This window comes from Neoarius graeffei, chromosome 7 (genome assembly GCF_027579695.1).
Source record: "Neoarius graeffei isolate fNeoGra1 chromosome 7, fNeoGra1.pri, whole genome shotgun sequence".
In the NCBI taxonomy this organism is placed as follows: Eukaryota; Metazoa; Chordata; class Actinopteri; order Siluriformes; family Ariidae; genus Neoarius; species Neoarius graeffei.
This window is the reverse complement of record NC_083575.1, coordinates 40,233,746-40,252,090: the sequence shown is the minus strand read 5'-3', so window position 1 is coordinate 40,252,090 and position 18,345 is coordinate 40,233,746. Positions and strand designations below refer to the sequence as shown.

At 41.2% G+C, this 18,345-nt stretch overlaps 1 protein-coding gene across 1 annotated transcript in view; it reads right to left on the bottom strand.

Moving 5' to 3' along the window:
* The window catches only part of lrpprc (leucine-rich pentatricopeptide repeat containing), a 112,216-nt gene that overhangs the window by 23,693 nt on the left and 70,178 nt on the right, over positions 1 to 18,345 (bottom strand). Inside the window, exons 24-27 of the mRNA XM_060925619.1 lie at positions 13,578 to 13,702; positions 9,364 to 9,470; positions 654 to 722; positions 347 to 437 (exon numbers count right to left, since the gene is read on the bottom strand). Coding sequence (XP_060781602.1) covers positions 347 to 437; positions 654 to 722; positions 9,364 to 9,470; positions 13,578 to 13,702 — 392 coding nt within the window. The remainder of the gene's footprint in view (positions 1 to 346; positions 438 to 653; positions 723 to 9,363; positions 9,471 to 13,577; positions 13,703 to 18,345) is intronic.

The window sequence follows — 18,345 nt, the reverse complement described above, 5'->3', positions numbered from 1 at the left end:
GCATAGTACGTGTATACACACGCACACACAATCTCTCTGCTGGAAGCTATTGGCGACACTCAGCTCCATGCTGTGAGAACAATCAAGTGCTGTGAGGCTAAGTGTGTGTCTATGGGCCTCTGAGACTGCGGCTCTGTTGCACGCACACTCGTGCACAGAGCAGATGTGCAGTGCTTCTCTACTGCAGGGTAAATGACCAACGTACTGAGCAAATGTACTCTACACACTATCAAAATCATCCACTGACCTTCACACCAGCTGTGCAGCTTCACAAACACAACTGTGTGTATACACACATCTGCAATTAAAAAATTTTTTTTTTTTTTGCACGTCCCATGGTACTTACTGCAGAGGCGCAGCATGTAGTGGTACATTTCATCTCGGTCACATTCAAACAGCTTTGCAGTCATATCCACCATGTTTTCAAGAGGCTCCATCTATCAAAGAGAAATACATGTGCTTGAGCATGAGTATGTACACGAGCACTTGCACCAATATGAACGTGTATGAGCATGATCATAAGCATGTGTGTATTTATGTGCGTGGATGTGTGGATGGGCAGGAGTAGGATTATAGCACAAGCATGAATGTGTGTATATATGTTTGATAATGAGCACGAGTATTAAGTTAAGTTGTGCATGAGCAATTCTGACCTGCTGGGATGCAATGCACTTCTCTGCAAACCACTGGAGTCGACCTGCTCTTGCCCTTAAACCAGGGGTCTGTAAGGGGGGGGAAGAGATCACTTTAATATAAAACACAAATCAACAAATGTTGGCTCCTTTAAAAAAAACAAACAAAAATGAGTGTTCTCTATGAAGTGTGAACACATGCAAAACAAAATGGGTGATATTTTGACCTTAAAATTGCCCATGAAAGGATGTGAGCCATGACTGGATTCTGTATGTTGAAGTAGTATTGTAGTCAAGACCACAAAACCGAGACCAAGTCATTACCAAGATCAGAGTATATCGAGACTGAGACAAGACCAAGACTTTGAGGGGTTGAGACCCAGTCAAGACCAATACCAAGGCAGGGCGAGACTGAAGGCCTCTGCATGCTCTTGCGACAAGGCTTTCGCAGATAGCTTTTCGCAGACAGTTGTAATTTATCGTTGAGCGGGGAGTAATAGGCGTGCGCGATGTTATTCACTGCCACAACACAAGGGGGCGCGAAGTCGCGAAATCGCTAGGAGTAGTTGGTGGGTGTGGTTAGTGGAGTGTTTATCCTCCGGTTACTTATAATGACTAGAACTGGAGTCGTATAGATGTCCGTACTTCCTCGATCAACCGCTCTTCATGCTGCTCCATCTTCGCTCGTGTTTTTAAAAATGGCGGTCGTGAAAACAAACCAAACCGGGAAAGTAGGGAAGCGGAAGTGCGTGTACAGTGGATGTAGAGTGGACCAATCAGAGCCCTCTTGTCTGCGACGCTGTCTGCGAGGCTTCTGCGGTGGTCACAATTTTTGGGAGGTGCGCGCAGAGCGTCTGCGAAGGTGGGGGGGGCTACGCAGACACTGTCTGCGATGCTATCTGCGAGGACTGGGTTGTCAGCATAAATTGGCCTTGAGTCAAGACCAGGGCCAGACCAGTGGTGTGTGAAGGGTGGTGGGGGAGGGGTGACAGCCGTTAATAGTAATGAAAATTTCAAATTCACATTCACAATGAGTCACGTGATTGGTTGCATTTGAAGCAGGAAGTTTTACGTCCAATCACAGTAACAATATTAACAAATAAATAAGACAATACAATACACAGGCAATTTAGTGAAATCCTCAGAGCTATGGTCCTGACCAGTCTTGAAATAAAATCCAGAGCCCTCGATGTCCGAGACAAGACCGAGTAAGAATGCGGTCAATTCAGAGACCTTCAAAAAGTGGTCTTGAGATCAGTCTCGAGACCGATCTCAAGTACTACAACACTATGTTGAAGTATTTCGAAACAGGAAGTAAGCATCAAAGCGTTTGACTAATTCTCACACAGACAACAGAATTCAAGACATGCCTCACCATCACAACTACTGTTAAATACACTACCGTTCAAAAGTTTGGGGTCACTTTGAAATGTCCTTATTTGTGAAAGAAAAGCACTGTTCTTTTCAATGAAGATCACTTTAAACTAATCAGAAATCCACTCTATACATTGCTAATGTGGTAAATGACCATTCTAGCTGCAAATGTGTGGTTTTTGGTGCAATATCTCCATAGGTGTATAGAGGCCCATTTCCAGCAACTCTCACTCCAGTGTTCTAATGGTACAATGTGTTTGCTCATTGCCTCAGAAGGCTAATGGATGATTAGAAAACCCTTGTACAATCATGTTAGCACAGCTGAAAACAGTTGAGCTCTTTAGAGAAGCTATAAAACTGACCTTCCTTTGAGCAGATTGAGTTTCTGGAGCATCACATTTGTGGGGTCGATTAAATGCTCAAAATGGCCAGAAAAATGTCTTGACTATATTTTCTATTCATTTTACAACTTATGGTGGTAAATAAAAGTGTGACTTTTCATGGAAAACACAAAATTGTCTGGGTGACCCCAAACTTTTGAACGGTAGTGTACATCAATAGGGATGGGAATTGATAAGATTTTTACGATTCCGATTCCATTTTCGATTCTGCTTAACAATTCGGTTCTTTATCGATTCTCTTATTGATTCTCATTTGAAAAAAGAGAACAAACAGGTTGATTAGCATCAACTTTGTTTAGTTTAGGAGTAACACAGATTCACTAGTCCGAAGTGTGTCGAAAACGTGACATTCATTTAAAAGTATCGCATGCTGTGTGCGCAAATGTTTTTGCATATTACTCGTGTTCCCTCCCGACGATGTAATATCTACTTTGCAATGGCTGCAGGTCGCCCGGTTGTCATCTTTCCTTGAAAAATGCAGCCAAACTTTTGAGCGTTTAAACCGCTTTGCCATGTTTACTGCATGTCGCTACGCACGTTGTGTAACTTGCGTAATATACATGACGTTAGTCGTGCCCGCTGGAATCGATAAGGGAATCGTTAGCAAATCTGGCAAATGATTCCATGGAATTAAAACACTGGGAACCGGTTCTCAACAAGAAGCGGTTTTCGATTCCCATTCCTATACATCAAGAATGATTTGGCAAACATAAGCAAACACTCAGCTCATTTTCTTCTATAACATTTATCCACTGTGACTCGTTATATCTGGTATCTCAGAACACAGACGTCCAGCTACCGAACACTGGATTAGTCCTAAGCCATGGCTGATTTATTATCGAACTACAGCAGGTTTGATACACGCACATTAGACATACGTTAAACTGAGCGGTGCAGCACGTAGACCAGGGGTGGGCAATTATTTTTTCCATGGGGCCACATGAGAAACAGAAAATTTTGTGGAGGGCCGGACCAAAAGGCTGAACTAAATTCTGCATAATATTAATTGTATTTCTTTATATAAAGCAGTAAATAACATTGTTTTTACAAGCTGCTACGACTGGTAAGAGTATGGAAAAAACGAGGTTGCCTTACAAAAATGTCATTTATTCAATCAAATTTCCCAAAACAATGGTTAACAAAATGTGAACGTTTGTACCATTTTTTTTCAGGTCACATTCATCCCAAAACACAATAAAGGCATCACAATATTGTCTTTCTACTCCAAATATCAAGCAAGATACATCATATTATAATAATGATGACGTGTCGATTCGGTGTAGGTATCAGATCGGCTCGGGCTCCGGCACCTGCTGGTGACGTCACACTATGTGATTGGCTGGACCATTTGAAGGATGACGTACAAGTCTGTGGTTGGTCTGGACAAATTACGGAAGTAGTTATCGTGGGATTTCATGTCATGTTCCTGTCGCACACATTGCGTTTTTGTTGAACACAACTTCAAAATAAAAGCAATGCACATTCAGTCCATGCATGAGGTAAAATTAGAAAATACGTTTATTTTGTAATTTCTAATTAACCTTACGCGGGCCGGTCAGAATGAACCAAAGGGCCGGATGCGGCCCGGAAAATGCCCAGGTCTGACGTAGACCATTGTAGTAAGTGCTGTGGTTATATACGTTTGAGCAGAGAGCAAAATATTGAAGAGGGAATGAGTGCAGACACGAATATATAAACTCCACCTGGGGGATTACAATGGACTGTAATGTCAATACAGTTGTAAAGGTAGTGCTGTTCACGCAAGGCATTGAATGACACAGGAGTAATCAGCTCTTTAAAATAGTTACACACGAACATCGCTCTCTTAAAACACAGGCCACTTTCTCAAGCGAGCACTTACACTTGGCACTCCTTCACCATTGCTTCCTAACCATCTTAATTACATCAAATCATTTACATTCATTTTGCAAAATTACCCACTATTATTAATAATCTCACAATTACAGACGAGGAAATCACCTGCCGAACACTCAATTGGAGCACTTACAGCCCTATCTGGGTCACAACTGATGCCAGTATCTGGCAGCGCTGCGTATGTATCATTGTTTTTAATTAGCCAGTGGAGGCTTGAGGAGTGGCCCTATACTAAATCACATAGTCTGGTTGAGCAAGAGGGGCTTTTAACCCTGCGGCTGGCCATGACGAGCTCACTCCTGATGCTCCACTAAACACGAAGCATTTATGCGAGTAGGGGGATTGAAACAGCGTACAAACTTCATTTTCAAGCAGGCTATAAGAGACCGATTAAACACATGAACGATGAGGGCACACTCAAGAATGGAAGCTCTCCTGTCAGGGAAATGGAGTTTTAAGTACACACAGTAACGCCATTAAAATAAACGTACAGCACTATCAAGGTACTGCCTGATCACATGTTCACTGGAATGGCTCCTGAGCTTCTGCTCTCGCGTCAGGAAGTCCAAAACACGTTCAAATTCCAGACAGCAATCCGTGACCGTAATTAGTTCTGCTCTCTGAGTAGGTGGGATGGCACTCTACTGTCAATCAAGGTAATGCTAGCTACTTCTCCTTTCAAGGATCTTCATCTGCCATATGGCACGAGATACCATCACACTTTCCCATATCAGAGTCTATTGCGTGATGGTGTAGAACTTGAGCATGAAGGGGGAAAAAAATGGGATAAACAAAATTATCCCACAGTGCAAGCTTCGGCAGATCAACGACTCCAAACAAAAACTACCTCTAAAATATGGCAGGTGGTCAATGTTTCTTCATCTCTCCATAGACCCTTTGCACTGACGTCACATTTAAGCCTAGGTCACAACCGGACGTGCGATTTTTGGCGTTTCCCAAATCACTGCGTTTTTTTTGTTCGCGGAGAAAGACGCACGTTGGCCATAAGTTTGTCTTGCAACCTGAAAAAAACGTAAGCGCCCGTAGAGTTTGTTTGACATGACAAAGAACCTCTGCGGCTGGTCTGCGGCCAGTCTACGGCTCGAAAATCAGCACGTCACACGTGCGCCCTCCGTGCGTTTCTTGCGTTTTTTGCACGTAGACCGGCCGTAGGAGCACATACAGCCGGTTGTGACCGAGGCTTTACCTTAGCAACCAACCATTGCTATCCTATGCCTGGAGGACAAGTGAACTTTGTTTCCATACTGTTCACACACTGAAGCCAAGTTAAGTTGTCCGGCATCTGTTGTCCGAAGAAAACTACAGCTTAAAAAAAAAAAAAGCTCTACTACCGGATTACTTGGATAATCTTAGTCAGAAAGAAGCGAAGGATAGATATACGCAGAGATTAGTTTATTGGCGGTTATGAGCCATACAAAATTCCTCAACACGACTGGAGTGATGGTGCAGATTTGTGGCTGAGCGTTAGCATTAGCTACATATTGGAATATACCTTCTTTTCCCCCGAAGAGTCCCAACACGGAAGAACAGTTAAAAACTACAAAAGCAAGAAAACCTTTGGGTAAAAGACTTTCCCGACATCAGCTTTTGGGAACAGAACATTGCAAAAGCCAAAGCATTTACCCTCAAAGGGCTCCGACCTGAACTGTGGGCTGGATGGTATTCCCGGCCCTCCATGACTCAGCAACCCCAAGGACAGCTGTGTAACTAGATATCTACACCATCATTTATACAGTGATGCTTATTATTGTTAAAACAATATCTGGAGTGTTATTTGTCAAATAAAATATCTTGCTCTAGACGTTCAAACAATGTTAAGATTCTATTTTAATTTGATCCAATAGTGGATGGTACAATTATTACAAACTAACAGAATCAGCACATTCCAGTTGTAGCTGTAGAGTAACTGTAATCACCCCTGTAATAATAATAATTTAAATAAACAGTTAATGTTCAGTTCCCTCTTCATTTATTCTCTATTCAAAAGGCACAACTGAGTCACACAGGTTGATCAGTGTGTAACAGACAGTAACAATTTTATCCAAAATCGTTTTTTTTCCCCGCCTTAGTCGATTTATTTCCGTTTCACATGCATGCAGCTGTTTAAAGTTTAGTGTGTGTGTATAGAACACTCTCGAACTGTAGGTTCATTACTACACTCTGGCTCCATGGGGACATTTTGCACAGAACTGTGTTCCTTTGATAACAGAAAAAGCTTCAGCGCTCGCAGCTCTTAATCGTTTCTGTTCTTTCAGGCTATATCATGCACGTCGCTCCTTGTTGTTGTTTTTTTTACTGAGTGATGTCCGAGTTGTTTGAAACCAATCTGGGTTTTCCGTGTCGAATAAGGAAGCTGCTTCACCTGGAAGAAAATCAAACACTTTCATGAAGAAGCTAACTCAAATGTGAGCAGAAAAAATAAAACGAGATTCTTAAGCAAACTCTTCCATACTCACTTCTGACTTTTTTTTTTAAAAAATGCATTTTCAATACAATTGCAAATTTCTCTGGAGTTTTCAGGCTTAGTTCCGCTCGTCGTATTCTCTTTAACCGCTCATTTCTTCATTGTTCTTGAAGCATTTGCTTCTTTGTTAACATTTTTCTTGATAGTGGGGAGACGGTAATGCCTTTTATCTATTTGAATAACCAAAAACGGCACAAAAACGAACCACGCTGAAGACAGGTTAAGCCTTGCTTACATGAAAGACGGTACTTGTTTGACCCCCAAGTGTAGTCATCATGTGATGCATGACATCATGCGCAAGGGGTCTATACATGAAACCTAAGATACTTAGCAAAGACTGGTTACTTTGACTTATAATTGTTAAAATAACGGCAAATTATCTTTTGACCAGAATATTCGGTTTTGTTCCAGAAGTGATACTTACTTGAGGGAAATAAAAGCTGAAGCCAAGACAAAAGTGACCACTGCAAATGTTTCAGTGTCCATCTTTGCAGTGTCTTTCTCCCTGGCAGATTTGCTCTTATCAGGTTGGTTGTTGCCAATTGTCCGTTGCCCTAATTAGTTGCCGTGTCTCACCTAGTTGCCGGCAACATTGCCCAAAAAGTTGCCCCGTGCATCATCACCTTAAGGCTACTGTACATATTCATCTACAAATATAATGCAATAGAAATACAAACGCTTTAAAGCTATACAGCCTTTTGATTTCCTAAAATCAGTGAAATTTAGTTCCCTCTGAAATTTAGTCATTGTGATACAGTACATGTTTATTTCTGTAATATATCTAAAAAAATAAATAAATAAATAAATCAGGCCATTCTGTGGCTGGGAAGTTATTTAATTTGAAGGGCTTCCCGAGCAAATAATGCTCATAAAATTGCTCGCTTCACGCGGTCAAGCAGACAGAGGAAGTCCGTGTGCGCACGCGCAGGTTTACCTTGACCGTGCACCGACAGTTCCATCATTCTGCCGCTAAATGAACAGCTGATCACACCGAGGTGCTCGCTGACCGCCGATATTTATTAGTTTGGTCCTGTGTTTCCTTTCCTCCGCAACATAACGTCTTTTCTTCTCGCTTTCCGTTACTGTAGTCGGTCTCTCACGTCCTCCATTTTCCTCTCCTATTTAAAATTTCTATTCCCCAACGTTTTGCGCAAAACAGGAAAAGCCCACCACGTGATATGACGTAGTTTTTTTTTTTTTTTTTAAACGGGTCATGTCAAAGCAGACAGGAATGGCAGAGAATTTAGAGGCAGGTGCCCCTAAATTCACGAACTGTTATTAAAAACAAAAAGGTAATAAACTTGGAGGTACATGATTCGGGTTCAGTAACTTTCGGTCCACTAAGCAAAAATAGCTGGGTGTGAAGGAAAATTCTTTTTATGACCTATGCTTGAAAAATCTGAAAGGCAGTCTCTCTCAAAACAAGATGACAAGAATTCAAAACAGCGTAAAAGCAGGACATTTTCACCCTTCATGAATTTGAATAATGCCTTGTATCTACCACATCTTAATAAAATAAATAAATAAATAAATAAATAAACCTTACTCAAGTTAAGCATCGGCGTTAGAACAGACTTGGGTAAAGAACTTGGGGGGGGGGGGGGGGGGGAGGCTGAAGGCAGATTGAAGAGGTAGAAGGAATTTTTAAAGAAAAGTTTGGGCAGTGAGATTATATTTAGAATTACTTTAAGGGAAATGTAGACTTTGTACTGATATTCTGATGTTTCATTGTTAATATCGTAATGCACTCCTGGGCTATTATGTTACTTGTGATAATGAAGGAACTTAATGTGTTGAGTTACACAGAAATCTCTTGTTCTTTGGATGCAAATGAAGACAAGCTTTCAGCATCAGCATACATACAGAGAGGGGTCCGTGCCAAAATCATCACTTATAGACACAAAATGGGCACATTTAAAAAAAAAAGCATACCGATTATGGTGCAGTCCTATAGACGGAGACGAGTGGTGTTAAATCAGAAGGGTTGCCTACCTAAATATCATAATGGTTTTGTCCGGGCTGTTTCTCAGAGGAAGAGGAGACTCATGAGACCTCACGGCTTACGTCAAGATTGAAAGCAAAACGGAGTGGAGTGCTGATGGTCCCAAAGCCACTTAAAGCATGTCAAGAGACTCAAAACCAGGCACGTTCTCGAGACACTGAAAGACGGAACGAGGAAATCCTCGCCAGACAATTAAATACAAGCACAATATGCAAGAAAAATCCATTTGCAATGCTCATATCTTCAAGCGACAGCGTCTAGAGACATTAAACTGGGTAGGACTCCGTATGGAATGTGTGTGAGAGAGAGAGAGAAGAAATGCCCGAGTGAACCACATTCATGCCCACTTAAGAAATAAGCACTTATGGGAAACTTCAGTAAAGAGCACTTGTACTCAGACTGCTAATCAAAGCCACCCTTTTCATAATCGCACCTGTACGGTTACGTACGCTCATCTCCTCCAGGTCCTGGCTTTGCTTACTGCATGGAAGGAAGGGCTAAATTTCAGCTTTGTGGAATCCAGAATCATATAAAAGCGGAAACGGCTGTAAGTTATATAGCCATGTGCTTTGAGCACAATCCCCATGTTCCCACCTCAAGGATTTTGCGTGCCTCCTTGTAGCGGCCTGTCTGCAGGAAAGCGAAGTAAAGGTCGTAGAGCATCATCATCTCACCACGCTCCTGGCTCACAAAGTCCATAGCTGCAGAGAGAGAGAGAGAGAGAGAGAGAGAGAGAGAGAGAGAGAGAGAGAGAAAATATGATTCTGTACCTAAACTCCCAGAATGCCTTTATTTGGTGGATGCTGTTGCTGCCTGTTTATCCCCTGCTGGCTGAAAGGCCCGAAGGGGGATTATGTAGTGGCGATGTCCGTCCGTCCGTCTGTCCCTCCCTCCCTCGAAGGGTACTCCCCTTCTAAAATCAACTCCTCTCTCAATTTTTCGAGGAATTTTGTGAAACTTGTCAGGATTCTGCTATATATATATGTCGGTAATACGCATATTGTAATTTTGTTAAATTCGATCACATTTTACCAGAGCTACAGCCCTTGATTAACAAAATTATACTTTGACAATTTCATGAGTGTGTGTGTTTTCCTTCTGAAATCAACTCCTCTCACAATTTGTGGAGGAATTTCACAAAATTTGGTAAAAGGCATTGATATATATTGGTAGTACACATATTGCTATTTTGTTAAATTTGGTCGCATTTTACCAGAGTTACAGCCCTTGATTAACAAAATTATACTTTGACAATTTCATGAAGGCGTGCTTCTCCTCTCACAATTTTTGGATGAATTTCTCGAAGCTTGGCAAAAGGCCTTGTTATATGACGGCAATGCGGATATTGCGATTTAATTTCATTTGTGAAAATTTTCCCAGAGTTTTGACCCTTGATTAAATAACTTGTACTTTGACAGTTTCATGAGGGTGTACGTTCTTCTGAAATCAACTCCTCTCACAATTTGTGGAGGAATTTCACCAAACATGGCAGAAGGCTTTGTTATATGACAGTTATACGCACATTGAAATTTTGTTTAATTTGGGCAAATTTTACCAGAGTTCTGCCCTTGATTATTAACAAACTTGTACAACCCCGATTCCAAAAAAGTTGGGACAAAGTACAAATTGTAAATAAAAACGGAATGCAGTAATTTACAAATCTCAAAAACTGATATTGTATTCACAATAGAACATAGACAACATATCAAATGTCGAAAGTGAGACATTTTGAAATTTCATGCCAAATATTGGCTCATTTGAAATTTCATGACAGCAACACATCTCAAAAAAGTTGGGACAGGGGCAATAAGAGGCTGGAAAAGTTAAAGGTACAAAAAAGGAACAGCTGGAGGACCAAATTGCAACTCATTAGGTCAATTGGCAATAGGTCATTAACATGACTGGGTATAAAAAGAGCATCTTGGAGTGGCAGCGGCTCTCAGAAGTAAAGATGGGAAGAGGATCACCAATCCCCCTAATTCTGCGCCGACAAATAGTGGAGCAATATCAGAAAGGAGTTCGACAGTGTAAAATTGCAAAGAGTTTGAACATATCATCATCTACAGTGCATAATATCATCAAAAGATTCAGAGAATCTGGAAGAATCTCTGTGCGTAAGGGTCAAGGCCAGAAAACCATACTGGGTGCCCGTGATCACCTAATTTTTCTCTTTAAATGATACATTTTCTCAGTTTAAACATTTGATACGTCATCTGTGTTCTATTCTGAATAAAACATGGAATTTTGAAACTTCCACATCATTGCATTCCGTTTTTATTTACAATTTGTACTTTGTCCCAACTTTTTTGGAATCGGGGTTGTACTTTGGCAATTTCATCAAGGTGTGCTTGCTTTCTGAAATCAACTTCCCTCACAATTTTTATCCCCCACTGGCCGAAAGGCCCGAAGGGGGATTATGTCGTTGCGATGTCTGTCCATCCGTCCACCCCATGAAGGGTAATCACCTTCTGAAATCAACTCCTCTCACAAATTTTGGAAGAATTTCACGAAACTTGACAGGATTCTGTGTTACGCCAGTAATACGCATATTGCAATTTTGTTCAATTCAGTTGCATTTTACCAGAGTTATGGCAGAGTTGCCAGCAGGGGATATTGTGCTTTCAGAGCACTTTTTTTTTTTGCTAACTAGCAGTTGTGCAAAGAACAGCCTCAAAAATAAAGCCTTCAATGCAATCACACTCAATCAGGCTTCATCTAAGTGTAAGAGAGAAGGTGAGTGGGTACCTTCAGCTTAACTAAAACACGCTTGTCACCTGTATCCAACTGTGTGTGTATTCTTGCACCAAGCAGGAAGCTTCAAATCACTTCTCCTATCAACATCCATTCTCTTCACTCATTCATTGGAAGACTTCAAGCACATCCACTGGTACACTTCACTCTTACCCCACTCACACACATGCCGTCATAGCCTGACAGGGATTTGCATCTCAATAGAGTGAACAGAGCAAGCAGATAATTCTACCAGAATTGATTTCTCTATTCATAGGTGTGCACATTTCGGTTAGTTCTCTTAAAGAGAGAATCACATTAGCATGTTTGGGGAAGGGCCACAGGTCTGCTGCGTGTCTCAGTGAGAGAGGGGAAGGTTAAGGTGGGTATGGGGGGAGTGGATGGATAAAGTGGTCCTCCACCCCAGCCTACAGGTCTCGCATCCTTAACACTAAAACACACCTCACCTCTCCCCCCCCACCCACCCACCCAAAAAAAAACCTCTCCATGGCCTTTACAAGGACACACATCATTAAAAACATGATGGTATAGGTTTATCAACTAGACCTGCTAGAGACCTGTCTGTCTCCATGTCTCTCTCTCACACACGTGCATGCATGTACCAGGTAATATAATTAAAAAAGGCACAGATTCATATAAGGCGGCACAATTAATTAGTCAATCAGTCACATGTTTTGGCTTCTGTAATTAGCCAAAGTCAGATCTGATATTTATGAGCATGCCTAAAGTTACCTTATTTTTTTTTCTTTTAAATTGACAGTGAGGTTTGTAATAAAAAAAAATAAAAAATAAAAACCTACACCTACAAAATCCTCTTTTCCATGGTGGAAATCTCACTGACCGAGCAAGCACTGATACCCAAGATCCTTCCATAAATGATAAGCAAGTACATGTGCTTGCCACGTAATCAGCCATTTCTGGATTTGGATTAGTAAAAGTTCATCCAATGGGAAAAAGTTCGGAGTCATTCTTCTTCACAAGTCCTATTGTGGGTCAGTATAGTATTTTTATTTATTATATGGACACGAGTGTTTTACTGGGAAACACGCCACTCGTATTTTTCATACAAACTACATCCGGGACACTGAGTAACACATTTTCCAATATCTTCACTCGTGAGGAAATCGAGGAATTGTTTTAATAAATTTGGGTACTTTGTTTGTGAATGTGTCTATGCAATAAAAAGAAAATCACACGCTGGCTTGAAGATATGAAGTTTGTGTTGGAGATTGCATTTTTCATATGAAATACACTGCGGACCTGAGTGGCAATTAAATAATATTGGCTGGCTTTGAGTGGTATATCAGATATATCCCATTCAGCTAGCATGATACTGAATGAGACGAAGAAGAGTTCAATATCATGCTAGCTGAATGGACTGTATCTGATATACCATGAAAAAAAGCCAGCCAATATTATTATTATTATTATAATACATACACATTCCTTTCGTGTGTTCAGTGTATCTATCAAAATCTTCCGTAATTAACAAAGCAAACCTGGCCGCCATGTTCGTTTACAAATTGTCCCAGTCGCTTGCTAGCACGGAAGTTTTACGTCTCCGACGTGTGACGTCCTGTTGTCTTGACAACCATGCAATATCAAACCATATTCAACACTTACTCTCCATTGGGTAGAGTGATGTAATACACATAGGATAAGTGATAATATTGCATGCTATCAAACCAAATGAATGAAACCGGCTAAAAGGGAATAGAGCATGTTTGTATTTCATCAAAAAAAGTGCCCTGTATGTATAATTCTTCCCGACATTTCACTCTGATGACGTCACTCCCAGCGTTTTCCCGTTGACTCGACGTGCGTTGTCAAAAGGGCGAACCGGTTCAAACTTAAAATTCTTTTGATTAACTTGCGTATTTGTTTTTGGATGTGTCCACATAATATAAAGAACATTATACGTTGGCACGAAAATACGAAGTTGATATTCTCGTGCTGAAAATATTTATTTTTACTCGTTCGCTTCACTCACTCGTGATATATCCATTCACCACTCGAAGATGAACTTCATATCTTCACACCACAGTGTACCTTTTTACCTTTTTGTAGTGGCTCAGTCTCTCCTTTCTCCACTAGACGACAGATGATGTCATGAATCCGGGGCATTTGGTTGTACTGCTTTTGGCACTCCATGCTTGCCTCCAGAGCTCCAATCACATCCCCACTGCCACACACACACACACACACACACACACACACACAGAGAGAGAGACCAGGTTAAACTTAGTAATAAAGACTTTATTACTTTTAAAAAAAAAAGTCCAAGAGTCGTGAACTTTGTAGGGCAGAGATTTGATTTTCTCACTGTACAAGCATACAGTAAGGTCAGCAGTCTTTCCCAGCTCTCTCAGACTCCACCTCCCTCTTCCAGCCCTCACCCCCTACTGGGCTGTTTGACAGAACAAGGCAACAAAATTAGATCTACTCCATGTGCTACAGTTCTCTCCCTCCTTTTACCCCTCGTTCTACCTCCCTCATTCTCCTACTGCCTAACAAAGAGCTCAGCGCTTTCCCTGACAGAGGGCTGACGGAGGGATAAAGCGAGAGGAGCAGACGAGAAAAACACCACTCCGATCGCTCTATTGTGACTGCAATGGCAGCCATCGAGTGATTGGGTAATTACCATGCCAATCACACCGAGGTCAAAGCAGAGAGGGCACTGGTGGGGAGGGGGCACGCAGGGTGGGAAAGTGAACCACTGGGGTTTTAACAGGTGTAATTTCGGTGGCGGGCACGACCCTTGAGATTATACAGCAGGGCAGGAGAACGCGTCTCGGACAGGGGTGACCTTGCTAGTGGACAAAACAAGGAGCGGTGATTAAGCCTGGCCCATGACAACTCCTCTTAGGCAATCGTGCTTAATTGAAATGAAGAGCAGCAATATTATTCATCGGGTGGGAGTCAAGAGCCAATTCAAAACACACGCCAGCTGATTGAGCAATGCACAAGGGGTGCGCACAGAGATGCCCATTACATTATAACAATAATTATATCCCGTATAAACATAAAAGTAAAAAAAAAAAAAGAGCTAGTTTTCAGTTGAAGCTAAAAACAGTTGTTTTAAGGAAAAAATAAACAAACAATACACTAATCACACACACAGACCCCTCACATCACTCTCTCCAACACCCATTCCATTCCCAAACCAACATCCAATTCAAACCTAATGGCCTAAGAACCAACTTTTCAGAGAAACCTTCAAAGCCATCAACAGGATATGAAGCTCACAAAACTGCAATTACCCCACTCTAACGCTGCTAACTACACTGTTTCCAAGTACGTTCCTCTCAGAAGGAGGAAAAAAAAAAAAAAAAGCCTTAAGCATGTTGAAGGCTTCATAATTTCCCTGGATACAATTTAGCTGTCACTGATGTTCAGCCTTTACTGCAACATGTACCCGTTAATGTCACCAACTTTGCATGTCAAGCACTTTCCAGCCAATTAAGTCGCAGGAGAATAAAAAAAAAAAAAAAAGGCATGAGTGAGTGCTTTGCGCAGAGAACCTGAAGAATTAGACAAGAAAGCTCATCTCTTCCCTCCTCCTCCTCCTCCTGGTTCCTCTGCTCTATCTCTCGCTCATGCCCACCTCCTCTTTTGTTCCAGACTGGCACCCATGTTATCATCCATTCCATGTTCTTGAAAGAGGAGACCACTAAAACATTGGGTGGGTTTTTTTTCCCCCTTTCGCATTGTTTAAAAAATAAAGAAATACATGGTGAACTGTCTGTGCGCGTGATTGCATGTGTTTGTCAAATGACTGACACCGAGATGTGTGATCCACGGTTACGTTTCAGTCACGGAGTGACAAGACAGTTGTCGAGTTGCATGACAAGTTTGTCATGTCCATCTCTGCTCTTCCAAGCACCGCATCTTAAAACGCTCCTCTAACACACATGCACACAAACCTTTGTCAATTGTGTGCAAGTAGCACTCTTTATTATTATTATTATTTTTAAGGAAAAAAAGTGCCAGACTTTTCGTGCCCAGTTGACAGCGTTGTTCTCCTCCCTTCCTGGTTACTACATCCCTCCCAGCCCCCTTGTGCAAAAAAAAAAAAAAGTTCCTGCCACATCCCTTTGTTCCACTTGAGCGAAAGTATTGGGGGGGGGGAGGAGACCAGATGGATCAGGAGCGGCGCTTGTGGTCGGCGTGGCGACGTGCTGATGGCTGTCAGAGTTAATCCCATAGAGAAGCGTTCATTAAGTCATTATAGCTGACATACTGACATGCCCGGCTTTGTTCCCCTCCACACAGCTTTCTAAGACAGAAGAGAGAGGGATGACAGAGAGGGGACGGCAGAGATAGAGTCAGGGAGGGTTGATGGGAAATCAGAAAGAGACAAAGATGGGGTGGGGCCATGTTGTAGACTCAGGAGAAGGGGGGGGGGGTTACGGAACGAAGGAGGGCTGAAGAGAAGACAATATCACCACTTCATGTTAAGGGTGGGCATGAAGGCAAAACTCAAATCATATGATATGATTTGAAGACACTTTCATAATATACAAGATCCATCATGATACAGTTTAAAGGTTTGCTAACAGTCTTTCAGAGTTTTTAATGTGTCCCTAGTTTTCTAGTACCAGGATACATTCCACAGAACAGCGTAAAAGAAAAAACAGGGATACACAGCACAGTCACCTGGAACACACAGATTTCATGTCCTTAATAATTATTTTATTCGAAATTGTGCGATGGACAAGTAGGTTCAACCAGAAAACAAATAAACCAAAAATCACCATATAAATTCATGTTGTTATGTAGCTATGTACAGGTAGTCGTCGACTTACGACCGATCGACTTTACGACCGTCTAGTTATGACTGACAAGTGTTTCCCAGCTGAGCGTACGACAGTTCCCGCCCCAGCTCCCGGCAGCGCCTCTCGCCGCGTACAACAGTTTCCACCCCAGCTCCAGGCACATGCGCAGTCTCTCTCGCGTTCCCTCGCGCACTCTGTCATACAGTTTCCGCCCCAGCTCCAGGCGCACGCGCAGTCTCTCTCGCGCTCCCTCGCGCACTCTGTCATACAGTTTCCGCCCCAGCTCCTGGTTTATGAAACGAGCAAATGCTCCCGCCAGCCCGAGCGCTGCAACAGCTGATGATGACGTAGACGACCCACAGCCAAGCACCAGTGATGCCAGCGGTCACTAAATTTTGTATTTTGCCATGTTTTACATTTGTATTTTGGTATGTTTCAAACTAAAATGTTTTCTATTTTTCACACCTGTATTTCATATTTTTTGTTTTGCACATATTAAACGAATTGTACTGTACGCAGTGTGGTATGCAGTGTTTGACTTAAACCAAATAATGAGCCAAGGTAATGAAATAAGAAAATGTTGATAAAATAAGACTTTAAGATGATTACAATATCATTACACATCACAATATACTTACGTTCATTTAACATAGGCCGACTTGTGACCAGATCGGTTTACGACCGGTCAGTCGTAACCAAACGCAGTCGTAAGTCAATGACTACCTGTATATTTAAAAACACTGTGCTTCATGATTGCGCAAAAACATATCCATATATACACACACAAATAAATATATGAGTGATTCCACGCTTATGGGTACTGAAATGGGGACATGAACTTATTCACCTAAAACCATTTCTTTTTTTACCATCAGGTCACAAAACATGGAATCTTTAATGAATGATATGTTAAAAGATAACTTTAATTTTCTGAGATGTAATAAAAACATATTTATATGCCAAAGTCAAGCCTATGAGTTCCAAAATGATGTCTGTTACATTACTTCTGTTACGATTGTCCATCTCGCGTCTGTTACAAATTAATTACAATCTAGCTATATACCATGTTAATCTTACTGAAAGAATGTGTATGTTTATTCTACTACACATGTTTATTAATTATATTTGCTAAAACATCACCTTCCTATGTTTCAAAAAGTAATTCTACATTGTTAAAATTGAGAATATATATGTCCACAACACTTCTGTTACGTTCTGACTTTGGCATATAAATATGTTTTTATTACATCTCAGAAAATTAAAGTTATCTTTTAACATATCATTCATTAAAGATTACATGTTTTGTGACCTGATGGTAAAAAAAGAAATGGTTTTAGGTGAATTTTTAAAAATAAGTTCATGTCCCCATTTCAGTACCCATAAGCGTGGAATCACTCTCTCTCTCTCTCTCTCTCTCTCTCTCTCTCTCTCTCTCTATATATATATATATATATATATATATATATATATATATATATATAAAATCTCATGAGATACTTGCTCCTGAATCCTACCACCTGCTGCACTAAACACATACACTGAAGCATGATCCGTTTCAGTGCACAATGAGTTTTACTAGGCGGCTTAATTAGCATGCAGTGATTACAGGCACGCTTTCAGAATCAGGATTGCGCAGGTATGTGAAAACACTGAAAATCGAGCAACGTGGACAGTATACAAGAGCAAAGCTGAGATACAACTGTTCTGTGATCATAGCATGCTGTCACATTGCAGGTAGACAAATAATGCAGTGTGAGAGACGGGGGGGAGGAGAAGAAAAGTGCACAACGGAGGCGTACATAATTAACAATTATTCCATGAAATTGAGTCATACATGAGATGTAGCGCCTCGTCGGCTATTAGCCATGTACGACGAGACCGAATGGAACAACTTTTATTATATCCACAGTCACTGGATTTTGAGAAACAGAATGTTTTTATTTTTTGCAAATTCATGAAATAAAAACTTGACACAAAACATCCGACAAAATCATTTCCGCTTCAGCGGACTTCTTAAAAACTTATCGATAGCTGCCCGAATCGACCAAAT